General features: G+C 39.0%; 1 protein-coding gene across 1 annotated transcript in view; it reads right to left on the bottom strand.

Moving 5' to 3' along the window:
* Positions 1-1,189: 1,189 nt before the first annotated feature.
* Positions 1,190-16,442, bottom strand: part of SPOCK1 (SPARC (osteonectin), cwcv and kazal like domains proteoglycan 1) — a 569,733-nt gene continuing 554,480 nt past the window's right edge. The window contains exons 10-11 of the mRNA XM_058279114.1: positions 5,094-5,231; positions 1,190-4,580 (exon numbers count right to left, since the gene is read on the bottom strand). Coding sequence (XP_058135097.1) covers positions 4,390-4,580; positions 5,094-5,231 — 329 coding nt within the window. The 3' untranslated portion in view covers positions 1,190-4,389. The remainder of the gene's footprint in view (positions 4,581-5,093; positions 5,232-16,442) is intronic.

Here is a 16,442-nt window from a genome sequence, read left to right on the forward strand (position 1 = left end):
GGATGGCTTTCCCACACTGGGCGGCATTCCCATGCAGGGCAGCACTCCTGCACAGGGCAGCATTGCCGCATGGGCTTGCCCTCACCAGGAGCCCTGAGCATCGAACCCTGGACCTCCTATATGCTAGACAGGAGCCCAACTGGTTGAGCCACATCCGTTTCCCAAGGCTTGCCTTTAAATAAACAAAATTTTAAAATCTTCCTTTTTTTCCTTGAATCAACTTGGCAAAGCAAATTTTACAACTGCTAATTTTGAAAAAATCCTACTACCCTTTTACTCAGCAACTTACCAGGGATGGAGAACAGGAAGCCAGGCCTCCTCAGAGCCAGTTTATCCTTTAGTCCTGGGCTTTGCCAGACTCAGGTACATCCATGGAGGTGTGACTGCATGAAAACAGGGATTTGACCTGTAAGACTTTCAATTTGAGAGGAATTTGGAGTGTGTCCAGCAACTCTTTAAAGTATCCTTTCTCTACCTGGAAGCCTTCGCATTGGCCATTGTTCTCCTGACATTAGTTATTTTGTGAATTTGAGGCACCTTTCCTTGAACTGTCAATCTCTAAATTGTCTGTAAAATCTAGTCCATGGGGTAAAGGAATAGAATTATTCATAAGACAGTTTCTATCACAGCTCATGGTGAAATTACTCACTCAGGGTATAATTAAGTCATAGACAGACTGGTCCACACTTGGATAAAGGTGGAAAGGAAATAATTCCTTTTCCAATTTGGGTGCTTTCTGATGTTTGACAAGCATCTGGAGTGGTAATTCATGAGCTGAGGAGAGCTCAGGATTCCTCTAATGCAGAGAGAGAGAATTTTTCTCTCCTAGGAGAACTGGAGAACAGCTGTCTGGGGAGGAAAGGAATGAGCCTAGCTGAGAAAGTTTAGGGTTGTAATCAGGATTGCAGCAGTGAAATCTGGGTAAGAAGTAACAAAGCTGGAACCAGAAAGAGGGGAAAGCAACAGTAAAGAGAAGTCAGGTGGTATGGTTCCAAACTGAGTGGGCACCTGGCATGTGTGTGCCAGAGAGGACAGGCCACACCACCTGCAGTTCCATCGCCTGCCACATACAGAAACCCCGCCTGTGAGGCCCCGGTTGGCCATTCCCTTTTTGCGCCCACACTGCTCTCCAGGGATGGTGTGTGGTCGTGGCTGCACAGTCAAGTCAACAAAATACAGACACTAGATGTTGCAGACAAATTAAAATTTATTGAGACAGACAGAAATGCACCTACTCAGGACTACAGTTAAGCATTTACTATTAACCAAAGAGTCATGTTCACATTCCAGAGAAGTCTACATGGAAAAGCATTCAGAATTTACAAGGTTTTTCTACTTCACTATTTCATCTACAATAGGGACAACGAACTGACACTCAGGAGTTGGTGGGCTGTCATTACAATGCTACACATTTAACAGGGACAAACATCAGAGACTTTGAGAAAAAGGTATAAAAAGACCAAAACCACCCACTGTAGAAAGGGCTCTTGGATGTTACTGTACAGTGTGGTCACGGTAAAAAAACAGCAAATATGGATGGCATCCTGGGAAGAGCAGAGGGGCAGACCTGGACAGGCACGTCGCCGTCTGTGCTGGGACAGGGAATGGGCACAAGGAGGGGAAACTGATACAAAACCTCAAGTTCAGTAGTAAGCTGTTCCCATGCCGAGGATTCTTGTGGCAACCAAGACATTCCTAGGCCAGACAACTAACCATGATGGAAGGAAATGCTGGGATTTAAGTTGAATGCCAAGAGAACAATATTAAACAAAAGAACCAGTCATGGAATAAGAATAAAACTATTCACTGAGGCATTTCCACAAATGAGTTAGGGATTCAACTCAAAACCTGCCTCAAACAAGGGACTGGATTATTACAATACTATTTTTTTTAATCGATATTTCATATGTACTCAGTCACTAAAACTAAAGAGCTTCTGCTACAAAAAGCAAAACAAAAATTCTACTTCTAATGATAAGACAACTCAAAATTCAATCTCTAGTATTTGTGAAGAGTACTAAAGACCTTTGAAAACCGGTGTTAATGTTGTTCCATTGATTTGGGGTTCCAATCTCAGGAGGGCTTTTTATTTAATATTTTAATGAATCAAAATACCTTCTTGGAATATCTCTGAAAATGGCATCTCATTACCTTACTGGGAATTATCTACTGAGCACTCTTCTCCATCATTAAGTTAATGTGCAGGATCTTTAAGTGCCATCTTAATTTGACACTTGTCATAAGATAATTAGGCAAATTAAAATCAGTGGTTCACTCTGTTCCTACAAGTTTCTCTAAGTGAAATCAATTTGTCGATTTTAATTTGTTCTCTTGTGCATTTTCCAACCTCAGAGGAGATGGTAACAATGGTTTTCTTTGATGGTCTAAACTGAGATATTTTTAATATGTCATGATTTTTTAATTCACTCTATTATAATTTAGCTGCAATTAAACACCTGCTTTCTAAATTGTGATTTCAAAGTTTTGTTCAAGTGAAAAAAATGGCAACAGAGGTTATGGATTGAAATCCCAATGTAGAGTTTGTCTATGGTCTCCCTATGGGAAAAGTTAAGCACATCTAAGATCCTGATTGTACTTGTGCCCAACAAGCCAATGAAGTTTAGCTATATTGGGTATTTTCATTTCCTATCTGACTCTAGGGATAATTCCATTTAGTCCAGTCAAAAGCAAGGAATTTGGAAGAGGTTTGGTCAGTTGCTACTATGATCATAGTTTGGCTGAATATAACTTTTGCCTAAGTTAGTATCTTCTTGCGGATTGGGGGCATCTCACGGGGAAGGCAAGAACAACGTGTACCAGAGAACCTTGCTTGGCGGGTGACTAGGGCATCCAGGCAGTTGATAACCAGGTGAGGCAGAGGTTTAAGGGCAGGAACCAAACTAAAGGGGGCCACTTTGAAGACCATTCTTTGGTATTTGTATCTGGGCCAGCTGGCCTGGGAGAGCAAGCAATCCTAAAGGTACATAATGATGATAACCCTATCAAATTTGGAACTAGACTCCAATAATGAGTTGAAGAAAATAAACGTAGTGGTGAAGGCTTTTCTTCATTAGTATCTTAGCCACGTGTGTTTGGAAGGAGGAGGCGGGGAGGATTAACTCTTAAAAATCCAACTCTCACTTCCTTGTGCTTCCTTGTGCTCCTACCAAGTTCTTCCTAGGCTTCCCATATGGGATTCTTTGCAAACAATGGGTGGTAAAGATCTGTATAGCTTTTGTACCCTCATGATTTGTGGATAGAAAGGGGGCAAAAGCAAAACATTGAGTAAGGAATCCTAAATTTAGTTCTAAGGGAACACTGTGGTACTGTCTTCTCAGAGAACAGGGTGTGCATGTACATGTGTTAGAAGAAGCCCTTGAGTCATTAGGGAAGGGAGGAACCTGTGGTAGGCAGAAATCCTGCAGCCTGAGCAGGGCTTTGAGCTGAAATGAAAGGGATGGCTTGTGAAGCTTCCCATGTGGGTGCTGCATGGCTTCTGCGAGAAAAGTGATTTAGGCAGACAGAGGCTTATCCAAATCAAAGAGGCTTCCAGTAACTCTGCTGATGCATAGAGAAGAAGCCTCCAGGCTACAAGTGTTAACTGTTAGTGCAAACGAAGACTTCAACATAAATTTCTTATTTCAGAAATAAGTGTCCAGGTCTGGACAAGCTGATAAATTTATAATTGTTTTACAAACGAGTTTTAAAAATACCCAAACATTTTTTTCTGAGAGGTGTGTGCTTGTGTGTGCCAGGCATACCTGCCTACACATGGTCTCTTGCGTACATACGTATTTATGCATGTATAGCAAGAAGCACCCAGACACCATTTTTAAATAAAGAAAATGAATTCCCTATGGGACTCTTGACTGAATTAAGGCTGTTGTTTGTAGGAAGCAAGATACAGGGATATGAAAAACTAATTTTCAGTCATAAACACCAGGGGTGGTGGGTCAAGGTACAGGTGTGTTTTCCACGACATCTACAGAACACAAGAAAAGCACTTAGACACTGTAAGGCCGGGAACCATGCTGTAACAACCACCAGTGTGGGTAATCGAAAAGGACTTTTGTTGTTTAAGAGGGTGGGGGCTCCCTGTGCTGTCCAAATTCCACATCAATAACATGCTTCTCACGGAGGGCAGGAGGCTAATTAAGCCAGCCAGTCTCAACAAAAAACAGAGCAAAATGCAACGCTCTTCCTCCTACACAAGCCATATTCAATATCAGAAAGCTCTGGGAACAAGGAGTTGTCTTCCAAACCTTAGGTCGGGCATAGAGAGCAACAATGGAGAAGAGACCTTGGTGCCTCGGAGTCTTAGATACAAATGCAGGAACAGGAAGCGACTTGCAATTTTGTGCAAAACCCATGTCCTCTTCCTCCTGGGGACTACCATATGTACCCAACCTCATCCTCTTTGTCGTCGTCCTCGTCCTCATCATCCTCTGTCACTGCCCGCGTGTGCACCCTCAGTTTCCCCTCCTTGCCCTTGGGTCCCAGCTCCTGCTCATCCTCCAGGTCATCCAGCAGGACCACAGACCCACCACTGCCAAAATCCCCTGAGGTTTCCTGCTCCTCTTCTGAAATAAATGAAGGAAGAAAAGATTTGAGGTTAGTTTCTGCTTATACTGTATGGCCCATGACTGGTGGTTCCCCTCACAAGTGACCTAACTGTAGGGTAAAACCATGCAATTCATTCTCTAAGTGTGGAAGCATCCCTGTGACTTCTAAAATATATCAGGTGGGATTAGTCTCCATGGCATGGACCCCAATGTTCTGATATGAGCCCTAGAACTCTTGGGATGCTTCTACCTTCTTGGGAGTTGTAAAATACTAAGTAAAAATCAATGGCAACAAAAGTTTCCCTTTGCCTGCAACATTTACCTGCCTTTCAAACATTTTTATTCAACCCAGTGGTCATGGTGAGTTCTTGCCACTTGGGAAGCCTACACTGCATACTATAGGCTACTGTATCTCCATTGTAATTTCACTGGAGATCATAGCTATCTCTCAAAATACTTCTGATCAGATCCTTCCATCGTGAGTTCCCACTGGCCATTGGAGGTCATTGTGGGGCAAACAGTCTTACTCACCACAACTCACTGTGCCCTGTTTCCTGGAGCCAGCCAGCTCGTTGCCATATTTATCCACACACCAGCACTGCCCTGTGCTGCCGTGGCACTGCGTGGCTTTGTAATAGCCCTCCTCATTACATCGAGGTATAAACGCCCCTGCAGGAAGAAAAAATTCAACTTTGATCAGAGGAGCACAAAGACACTCAGTCAATGCCTTCACCAACAAGGACAAGCACTCGCACATCACAAGGGATAGTTGCAGGGCTAGCAGAAGAGAATGGGGTTGATCAGTTTTTCCTTAAGATGACAAGATACAGGAGACAGAAAGGGAATAGAAGGTTGTAAGCCAATGCCCATTTGGGCAAAATCTATGATAATGTGGAAGGGTGTAGTTGTACAGAGGATGGGCATGACAGTGGTGCAGTGATGCTGTTGGGTTGGGTGGTACTGGTCTATGAGGGTGGGGGGGTGGGTTGTGAGAGAGAGCAGATGAACTCTGGGTATTTGTGGGTATGTAGTTGAAACTACACAGTTGGGAATGTTCTTTTGGCAAATATGGCAGGGAGGGTTACTGGTGTAGGGTGTTGGATATGGGGGGCTTGTGGGACAGGGTGCACCTGGGGCAGGCTTCTAGGAAGTATGCGAGTGTTCGTTCTGCCATAGTGCATTGTATCAGTGAGTAGAGACTTGCACAATGAACAGTAAGATGTTCGACTCCCTTCCTGGGGAGTCCTGCTATATTCCCAGACAGAGGGGCAAGAGTCTCTCAAAAGCATAGGCAGTGCCTAATAGGGGAGGACAGGCCAATATGTCAAATATAAATTGGTCATAGATGTATGGGTTTATTTGTGAACTTTCAATTCTATGCCATTGGTCTATATGTTTGTCTTTGTATCAGTACCACACTGACAACTGTAGCTTTGCAATAAATTCTGAAATCAGGACGTATGAGTCATTTAACTTTTGTTCTTTCTCAAGATGGGTTTGACTATTTGCTCTCCCTTACCATTCCATATGAATTTAAATAATTTTTTTCTTAACAAATCAATTTTATTGATACATATTAGTAAAGCATACAATCCATCCAAAGTGTACAAACCAATGGTTTCTGGCATAATCACATATTGTGCATTAATTGCTTCAATCATTATTTGAGCATTTTTATTATTTCAATAATAAAAAAAAAAAAGAAAATTCATTACCTCACACTCTCTCTCTGCTTCCACTTCTGTACAAAAATTCTATTTCTGGCTATCCTTGCATATTTATTTATTTTAAAGCAGTTTTTTTGAGATATATTCATATAACACATAATCTACCCAAAGTGAATAACCAATGGCTTTTAGTGTAATCACAATGTTGTGCATTCATCACCACAACAAATTTTAGAACAATTTCAGTATTCCAAAAAGAAAAACTTGACATTCCTTAGCAGTTACCTCTCAATCCCTCTATCCTTTCACAGCCCTGTATATTTACATAATATATAAGTGGAATCATACAATGCATAGTACTTTGTGTCTGGTTTCTTTCACTGAGCAGGTTTTTTGCCTGATACTAAGATATATTTCTTCAGTTTCAAAGAAAAACAGTCTTAAATGTACAATATTACCCATATTCATATTTCATATGAGGTTTTACTATATGCAGCCCCACGTTACATTTTTTAGCTTTTCTTTTAGTAATTTATATGAGCTTAGACTTTCTCTTTGAACCACTGTCAAATGCATATAATAGAACTGCTAGTTACAAGCATTGTGTTGTGCTATTCATTTCCAAAGATTAATACTAATAGTGTTAATCTTCATTTCTATTTATTTTCCAAAGATTAACACTCAGCTTTCCAATCTCTAACCTCATTCTATTTTCTGGTGACCCATATTCAAGTTATCAACTCCATAAAATTACACAATATATTTAGTTCATAATAGTGCAATCATATTGTATTTGTCCTTTTATGTCTGGCTTGCTTCACTCAACATAATGTCCTCCACATTCATTCATGTTGTCATGTTTTATGACTTCATTTCTTCTTACAGCTGCATAGTATTCCATCATGTGTATACACCATAGTTTTTTTTGTTTTGTCTTTTGTCTTTATTTTTTTAAATGTTACATTCAAAAAATATGAGATCCCCATACACCCCCCAACCCCTCACCCCACTGTTCCCACGACAACAACCCCCTTCATCATCATGGGACATCCATTGCACTTGGTGAACACATCTCTGACCACTGCTGCACCACATGGTCAATGGTCCACATTTTAGTTTACACTCTCCCCCAGTCCACCCAGTGGGCCATGGGAGGACATACAATGTCCAGTAACTGTCCCTGCAGTGCCACCCAAGACAACTCCAAGTCCTGAAAATGCCCCCACATCACATCTCTTCTTCCCACTCCCCACCCTCAGCAGCTACCATTGCCACTTTCTTCCACATCAATGTTACATTTACTTCCATTACTAATCACAATAGTTCCAGAATAGAATTGTTTATTCATTCCTTGGTTGGTAGGTCCATGGGTTGTTTCTATCTTTTTGCAATTGTAAATAATGCCACACAAACATTGTGTAGATGTCTGTTAATTTGTGTCACTGCTCTCAGTTCTGGGTATAAACACAGTAGTGACTTTGCATGGGTCACCTGGCAAATCTATGTGTAACTTCTTTAGGAAATGCTAAACAGTCCACCACAGTGGCTATACCATTCCACATTCCCACTAACAGTGAATAACTGTTCCTATCTCTCCACATCCTCTCCAAGACTATCTTTTTATTTCTATCTTTTTAATAGTGGCCATATTAGTAGGTGTGCAATGCTATCTCATTATAGCTTTGATTTGCATTTCCCTATTGGCTAATGATGTTGAACATTTTTTCATGTGTTTTTTCACCATTTGTATTTCTTCCATAGACAAATATCTATTCAAGTCTTTTGCTCATTTTTTAATTGGGTCATTTGTCTTTTTATTGTTGAATTGTAGCATCTCTTTATAAATCATGAATACTAAACTCTTATTGGATATGTAATTTCCAAATATTTTCTCCCATTGATTTGGCTGCCTTTTCACCCCCCTTGACAAAATCCTTTGAGGGGCAAAAGTGTTTAATTTTGAGCAGGTCCCATTTATCTATTTTTTCTTTTGTTTCTCCTGCTTTGCGTATAGGTCCAAGAAACTACCACCTATCACAATATCTTTAAGATGTTTCCCTACATGTTCTTATAGTAGTTTTACAGTCCTGGCTTTTATATTTAGGTTTTTGTTCCCTTTTGCATTGATTCTTATGTAGAGAGTGAGATAGGGGTCTTCTTTCATTCTTTTGGTTATGCATATCCTGTTCTCCTGGCACCACTTGTTGAAGATACAGTTTTGTCCCTATAACAAGGACTTGGTAGGTTTGTCTAAAACCAGTTGGCCGTAGAGGTGAGGGTTTATGTCTGGAGTCTCAGTTCTATTCCACTGATAGAGGTGTCTATCTTTATGCCAATACCATGCTGTTTTGACCACTGTAGCCTTGTAATATGTTTCAAGGTCAGACAGTGAAATTCTTCCCACATCACTCCTCTATTTAAGAATGCATTTGGCTATTTAGGTGTACTTTCTCTTCCAAATTAATTTGATAATTTTCTTTTCTATTCCTGTAAATTAGGCTGTTTGAATTTTGATTGTTATTGCATTGAATCTATAAATCAATTTGGGTAGGGTCGACATCTTCAAGATATTTAGTCTTCCAATCCTTGAACACGGAATGCATTTCTATTTGCTTAGGTCTTCATTGATTTCTTTTATAATAGCAATGTTTTTAAATTATCTTTTAAAGTTAATAGATCACATAAAACTTTACATTAAAAAACATAAGAGGTTCCCATATACCCCACTCCCCACCCCCCATCATTTTTACTGTATTTTTTTTGAAGATACATAGATCACAAAAAATGTTACAATAAAAAATATGAGGTTCCCATATATCCCACACCTCACCCAGCACCCCACTCCTCCCACATCAACAACCTCTTTCATCAGTGTGGTACATTCATTTCATTTGGTGAATACATTTTGGAGCACTGCTGTACCACATGGATAATAGTTTACATTGTAGTTTACACTCTCCCCCAGTACATTCAGTGGGTTATGGCAGGATATATAATGTCCAGCATCTGTTCCTGCAATATAATTTAGGACAACTCCAAGTCCCAAAAATGCCCCCACATTGCATCTCTTCTTGCCTCTCCCAGCCCTCAGCAACTACTGTGCCACTTTCTCCACATCAATGCTACACTTTCTTTCATTACTAGTCACAATAGTTCTATAGCAGAATATCAGTAGGTCCACTCTAATCCATATTTTATTCTTCTATCCTATGGACCCTGGGATGGTGATGTCTACTCCACCTCTATATTGAGAGGCAGCTTTGATCCCACATAGATGATGGATGCAATTCTCCTGCTTGCAGGTGTAGGCTCTCGGTTCCCTGGTGTGGGGGTTTACCATCTTTACCTCCCTGTTAGCTGACCTGGGTAAATCCAATGAACCAGAAGGTAGGAGTTGCAACTCTGCTGAGGTTCAGGGCCCAGCTGGCACATGGACAGTCCAGAGATTCAAGTCTCCTAAGTATACACCAACCCTAGTGCCAACCACATGTTCTGTAAAAGTGACTGAAGAGGCATGTGTAGAAAGGTCACATCTGAGTCCAACTCCATCACACTCAGGAATACAAATTCCAAAGTAGGGCCCACTGACACAGCACTGAAATCCAGAGCCATCTGCCACAACCATAGAAACTGTGTGTCTCTGTAGCCCTTAAAAGCACCAGTACCTGGAGTTGTATCTACTTTGACTTTTTCTGGGGTCCTGCTGAGGCGTTTATAAGTGCAACCCCTCTGATGACCTCCTGTCTCTTTTTTGAAAATTCTTAGCCATATAAACTCATCTGTCATTGCCATTTCCCCCTTTTATTCAAGGTCAAAAAGCAGTTTTTAACACATGATCCTACACGTAGGCTGAGGTATTCTGCTGTGCTGAGTTGACCCTTTTATTTGAGGTCTCTTTCTAGTTGCATCATCAGTTAGTGATTGGCAGTAATCCCTCAGTGCCAGGGAGGCTCATCCCTGGGAGTCATGTCCCATGCTGGGGGGAAAGTAATGCATTCACATGCTGTTTGGCTTAGAGAGTGGCCACATTTGAGTAACATGGAGGCTTTCAGGAGGTCACTCTTAGGCACCCTGCAGCTCTATACCTAGTTCATATTTCAGGCACACAGGCTCATAAGCATAGTCATCAGTATCAAGGGCTCATCATTGGACCATCCTTCTTTGTTGGTCTCTCCATTGCACTTGGGGGATTGTTGCTGTTCCATTGGGGAATATGACAGAGCTCTCCTGGGTAGGAACTCAGCATTCCCTCAGTTGTTGTTTGTAACTATAACTACTATGAAAGTACCCAACATATATCCGAACATTTTTATGTATCCTATATACCTACCCTGGAGAACTCCCTCCCAACCATGTGCCCCCCATCAATAACACCCTGCACCAGCATTCATCCCCTGCCATAGTTGAACCTCTCTGTGGTCCAAAAATGTTTTGTAGTTTTCTGCATATAGGTCCTGTACTTCTTTGGTTAAATTGATTCCTAGGTATTTGCATCTTTTTGTTGCTATTTGTGATGGTTAGACTATTGTGTCAACTTGGCCAGGTAATTGTGCCCAGTTGTTTGGTCAAGCAAGCACTGGGCTAAGTATAAAACAAAGGCATTTATGGACTTTAGTCACCACTGACTGTACTGCAGTGGTAAATCACGGACAGCTGGTTATAATTACATCAGTCAGGGAGACTGCCATCAGCAATGAGTGAGGCTTAACCTAATCAGTTGAATCCTTTAAAAGGAGAAGTGATTCCAGCATTGAGAGAGAATTTCCCAACATATCTTTGGACAGCCAACATCTCCCAGAACTTGTCAAGAACCTTCATTGGACTTTCATTGCAGCCCCTGGTCGCAGCCTGCCTGTGGAACCTGGACTTGTGCATCCCCACAGTTGCATGAGAGACTCTTATAAAATCACATACTATTGACAGATATCTCTTGTTGATTCTGTTTCTCTAGAGAACCCTAATACACTATTTAAAGTGGAATTTCCTCCCCTGATTTCCACCTCAGATTGTTCAATATGAGTGTAGGAAAATATTTTTTTTGCTATATGTATATCCTGCCACTTAGCTGAACTCATTTATTAGTTCAAGTAGCTTTGTCATAGACATTATAGATTTTTCTAAATTATGAGATCATGTCATCTGTAAATAGTGAGAGTTTTTTACTTCTTATATTTGGATGGTTTTTATTTTTTCTTGTCTAATTGCTTGCTCTAGCTAGAACTTCTAGCACAATGTTGAATAACAATGAGCATCCTTGTCTTGTTTCTGATCTTAGGGGGAAAACTTTCAAACTTTCCCCATTTAGTATGATGTTGGTTGTGGGGTTTTTCATATATGATCTTTATCATATTGAGGAACTTTCCTTTATTCCTATCTTTTGAAGTATTTTTATCAAGAAAGAATGCAGGATTTGTAGAATGAATTTTCTGCTTCAATTGAGATAATCACATGGGTTTTTTTTGCCCCGTCAACTTGTTAATGTAGTTTATTATGTTAATTGATTTTCTTCTGTTGAACCACCTTTGCATACCAGGAATAAATCCCACTTGTTTGTGGTATATAATTCTTTTGATATGCTGTTGGAATCTGTTTGCAAGTATTTTGTTGAAAACTTTTGCATCTAGGCTCATTAGAGAGATTGGTCTGTAATTTTCTTGTAGTATCTTTATCTGGCTTTGGTATAAGGTGATTTAGCCTTATAAAATGTGTTAGGCAGTTTTCCCTCCTCTTCAATTTTTGGAAGAGTTTAAACAGGATTGGTGTTAATTTTTCTCAAAATGTTTCGTAAAATTCACCTGTGAAGCCATCTGGTCCTGGACTTTTCTTTATTGGGAGATTTTTGAAGACTGATTAAATCTCTTAAAATGTGATTGGTTTGATGAGTTCCTGTATTCCTTGTAGTGTCAGTGTAGGTTGTGAGTTTCTAAGAATTTGTCCCTTTCATCTAGGTTGTCTGTTTGTTGGCATATAGTTTCTCATAATATCCTCTTATGATCCTTTTTATTTCTGTGGGGTTTGTAGTAACTTCTACCCTTTCATTTCTGATTTTATTTGCATCTTCTCTTTTTTTCTTTGTTAGTCTAGCTAAGAGTTTAATTTTATTCATCTTCTCAAAGAACCAGCTTTTGGGTCTTGATTTTCACTATTTAGTTGTTGTTGTTCTCAATTTCATTTATTTCTGCTCTAATCTTTATTATTTCTTTCCTTTTCCTTGCTTTGGAATGGTTTATTGTTCTTTTTTCTAGTTTCTTCAGGTCAGTTAGATCTTTGATTTTTAACACTTTGTTCTTTTTAAATATAGGTATTTAGGGCTATAAATTTCCCTCTCAGCACTGCCTTTGCTGTATCCCATAGGTTTTGATATCTTGTGTTCTCAGTTTCATTCATCTCCATACATTTACTAATTTTACTTACAATTTCTTTTCTGACCCACTGATTCTTTAGGAGTGTATTGTTCAACATCCATGCATTTGAAAATTTCCCCCTTTCCAGTCTATTATTGATTTCCAGTTTCATTCCATTATGATCTGAGAATGCACTTTCTATAATTTCAGTCTTCTTATGTTTATTTAGTCATGGCTTGTGACCTAACGTGGGCTAACCTGGACAAAGATTCATGAGTACTTGAGAAGAATATATGTCTCACTGATTTGAGATGCAATATTCTGTATATGTCTGTTAGGTTTACCTTGTTTATCTATTGTATTGTTCAAGTTCTCTTTCTTTGTTGGTCTTCTGTCTATCTAATGATATGTGTGGTGTATTGAAGTTTCCAACTATTGTTGCAGAGATGTCTGTTTCTCCCTTCAGTTTTGCCAGAGGTTGCCTCATGTGTTCTGGGACACCCTGATTAGGTGCATAGACATTTGTAACTGTCATTTCTTCCTGGTAGATTGTCCCTTACATTAATATATAATGGCCTTCTGTATCTCTTAAAACTTTTTTGCATTTAAATTCTGTTTTGTCCAATGTTAGTATAGCTACCCCTGCCCTTTTTACTGTTTCCATGGAGTATCTTTTTCCAACCTTTTGCTTTCAGTAGTTTGTATCTATAGGTCTAAGGTGAGTCTCTTGTAGGCAGCATATGGATGGCTCATGTTTTTTAATTCATTCTGTCAACTTATATCTTTTGATTGGGGAGTTTAATCCATTCACACTCAATGATATTACTACAAATGCATTATTTACTTCTACCATATTATTCTTTGGATTTTATATATCATCTTATTTTTGTCAGTCTTTTTACTCTTTTGGTTATCTTTTACTTTTGGGCTATAAAGCTCCCTTTAATATATCTTGCAAAGGTGAATTCTTTTTTATGAACTCTCCTAGTTTGTGAATATTTTAAATTCGCCTTTATATTTGAAGGACAATTTTGCTGGATAAAGAATATGTGGCCGCCAATTTTTTTCTTTCAGTATCCTAATTGTATTATATTACTCTCTTCTGGCCTCCAAGGTTTCTGATGAGAAATCCGCACTGAATCTGACTGGGTATCTCTTGTACTTGATGGATTGTTTCTCCCATGCTGCTCTCAGAATTTTCTCTTTATCTTTGAGGTTCGACATTCTGAGTTGCATGTGTCTCGGAATAGATTTTTCAGGTTTATTCTGATTGCGGTAAGCTGTGCTTCTTGGACACATAAGTTCATTTCTTTCATGTGTTGGGAAATTTTCATCCATTATTTCCTTAAATACTCTTTCTGCCCCTTTTCCCTTTTCTTTTCCCTCTAGAACTCTCATCACATGTATGTTACAATTTGTGTTATCATTAAATTCTCTGTGACCCTGCTCATTTTTTTTCCATTCTTCTCTCTCTTTAACTGATACAGATGACAGAATAGTTTAAATTATTCTTTCTTGTGTCATTTTGAGTCTGCTGCTGTATGACTCTAATTTTTTAAAAAATCTCACCTATTGTGCCTTTCATTCCCATGACTGTTACTTTTCTATTCAGATTTTCAAATTATTCTTTGAGCTGGCTCAGTGTTTTGGTGTCTTTTATTTCTTTAGCCATATTATTTTTCAACTCATTAATCTGATTTTGGAAATTTGTGTGAATCTCGTTGATTAGTTGTTTCAAATCCTGTGTCTCATCTGTATCTTTGATGTATTCCTTTGCTTGGGCCATTTCTTCCATTTTTTAAATAAGGCTTGTAATTTTTGGCTGATGTCTAGGCTTCTGATTATGATAGTGAGTTTACTCTTCTGCTCAATTTTTTGCTCTTTTGTGGAGATTTAGTGGAGGGAAACTTTTATTGCCATTCTTTGATTCTTGGTTCAACTTCTTCTAGGTCTTTAGGATTGTCAGTGTTAATTACTCAAATATGGGCCCTGGGCCCAGTAATGGGTTGCCGACCTGCTTCCAAGGGCCCTGGGTAGGGAGGCTATAAACGTCAGAAAAAGCCTCTTTTATTTACTTGTAATTTCTCAGAGACAGCTCTTCAACAGTTGCTGGCAGCCCCCACTTTCACCAGGTAGGAAATAATTCCACTCCCTTCTGCATCCTCAAAAAACCAGTCCTGGTCAGTAGGGAAGGCATGAGAGGGTTAGATCTCTTAAGCCCCATGCCAGCTCCCAAGGCAAACACTGGTGTGGCCCCACTTAGCCTGGAAGGGCTCATAGGACACAGGAGACCAAATTTGTGGGTCAAAATCTAAATCGGCCTTAGGCTGCATCCCTCTCTCTCCAGTTTCCTGGAGAGGTGGATCTCTGTGGAGGAACACTGCTGGCAGCTGCAGTCTACTCATGGTCTAAAAGTCAAGGTTTCTTTTCTGTGCCCCTCTCTCTTCTGGGCAGTGTCTAGCCTTCCCCTGGGGTCCTACACCTGAGAACTTATTTTTTTAAGGCCTTTTCTGCCTGTCCTTTTTTTCTGTAAGAGGAGAGAGTCCTATGTCTTTCTACTCCACCTTCTTCCTGGAAGTCCATTCCATATGAATTTGACAATTAAGGACTATTTAATTTTGATTGTATTACATCTGTAAATTGTTTGGCTAGTACTGACACCTTAATGATACTAAGTTTTCCAATTCAAGGCTGTGGATTAGGTCTTTTATTTCAGCAATATTTTGTAGTTTTCTGCATACATTCATAACTTGGAGACATTACAGGTTCAGTTCTAGACCACTATAATAAAGTGAATATCACAATAAAGTGAGTCACATGAATTTTTTGCTTTTCCAGTGCATATGAAAGTATGCAATAGCATTATGTCCAAAAAATGTTCATGTAAAAGATGACTATGGTTAATAGTAAAATAATAAAGATGCTCTTTCATGAATTGTAACCAATGTACCACACTAATGTAAGAAGTTAATAATACAATGGTACATGGGAACTCTGTATTTTACACATGATTTTTCTATAAACCTACAACTTCTCTAATTTAAAAAATGTACAAACTTTAATTAAATGTGACAGGCACAAAGTTAGCACATGTTGTTAGAAAAAATGGCACCCATAGATTTGCTCAATAAAAAAATTCAATCTGTAAAAAATGCAGTATCTGTGAAGTACAATAAAGAGAAGTGCAATAAAATGAGCTATGCCTATACAAGTCTTTTGCAGTCTTAGTTAATTTTATTCCTGGATATTTTATTCTTTTAGTAACTATTGTGAATGGAATTGCTTTCTTATTTTCTTTTTTTGGATGCTCATTGCTAGTCTATAAAAACAACACTGATTTTTTTGTGTTGTTCTTGTACCCTGTCACTTTGCTAAATTCATTTATTAGATCTATTTGCTTTTGTGTAAAGTCATCGGGTTTTATATATATAATCTGCAAATAGGAATAGTTTTAACTTGCTTAATTGCTATGGATATCACTCCCAGTACAATGTTGAATAGCAGTGGTGAAAGAGAGCATCCTTGTCTTGTTTCTGATTAGAGGGGGAAAACCTTTCACTCATTTTACCATTGAGTATGATAGCAATGTGTTTCCAATATATATCCTTTATTATGTTGAGGAAGTTTTCTTCTATTCCTAGTTTTAAGTGCTTTTTATCAATTGAGATGATCATGTATTTTTTTCCCCCTTCTTTCTATTAAGGTAGTTACTTTTTAAAAAAAAAAACTACCATTTTATTAATTTCATTCATAAATCTCATGATGTATACAATTTCTAATATGTTGGATTGCATTTGCTAGTATTTTGTTGAGGAATACTGCATTGATATTCACAGGGATATTGGCATGTAATTTCCTTTTCTTGAGAT

This window comes from Dasypus novemcinctus, chromosome 2, assembly GCF_030445035.2.
Source record: "Dasypus novemcinctus isolate mDasNov1 chromosome 2, mDasNov1.1.hap2, whole genome shotgun sequence".
Lineage (NCBI taxonomy): Eukaryota > Metazoa > Chordata > Mammalia > Cingulata > Dasypodidae > Dasypus > Dasypus novemcinctus.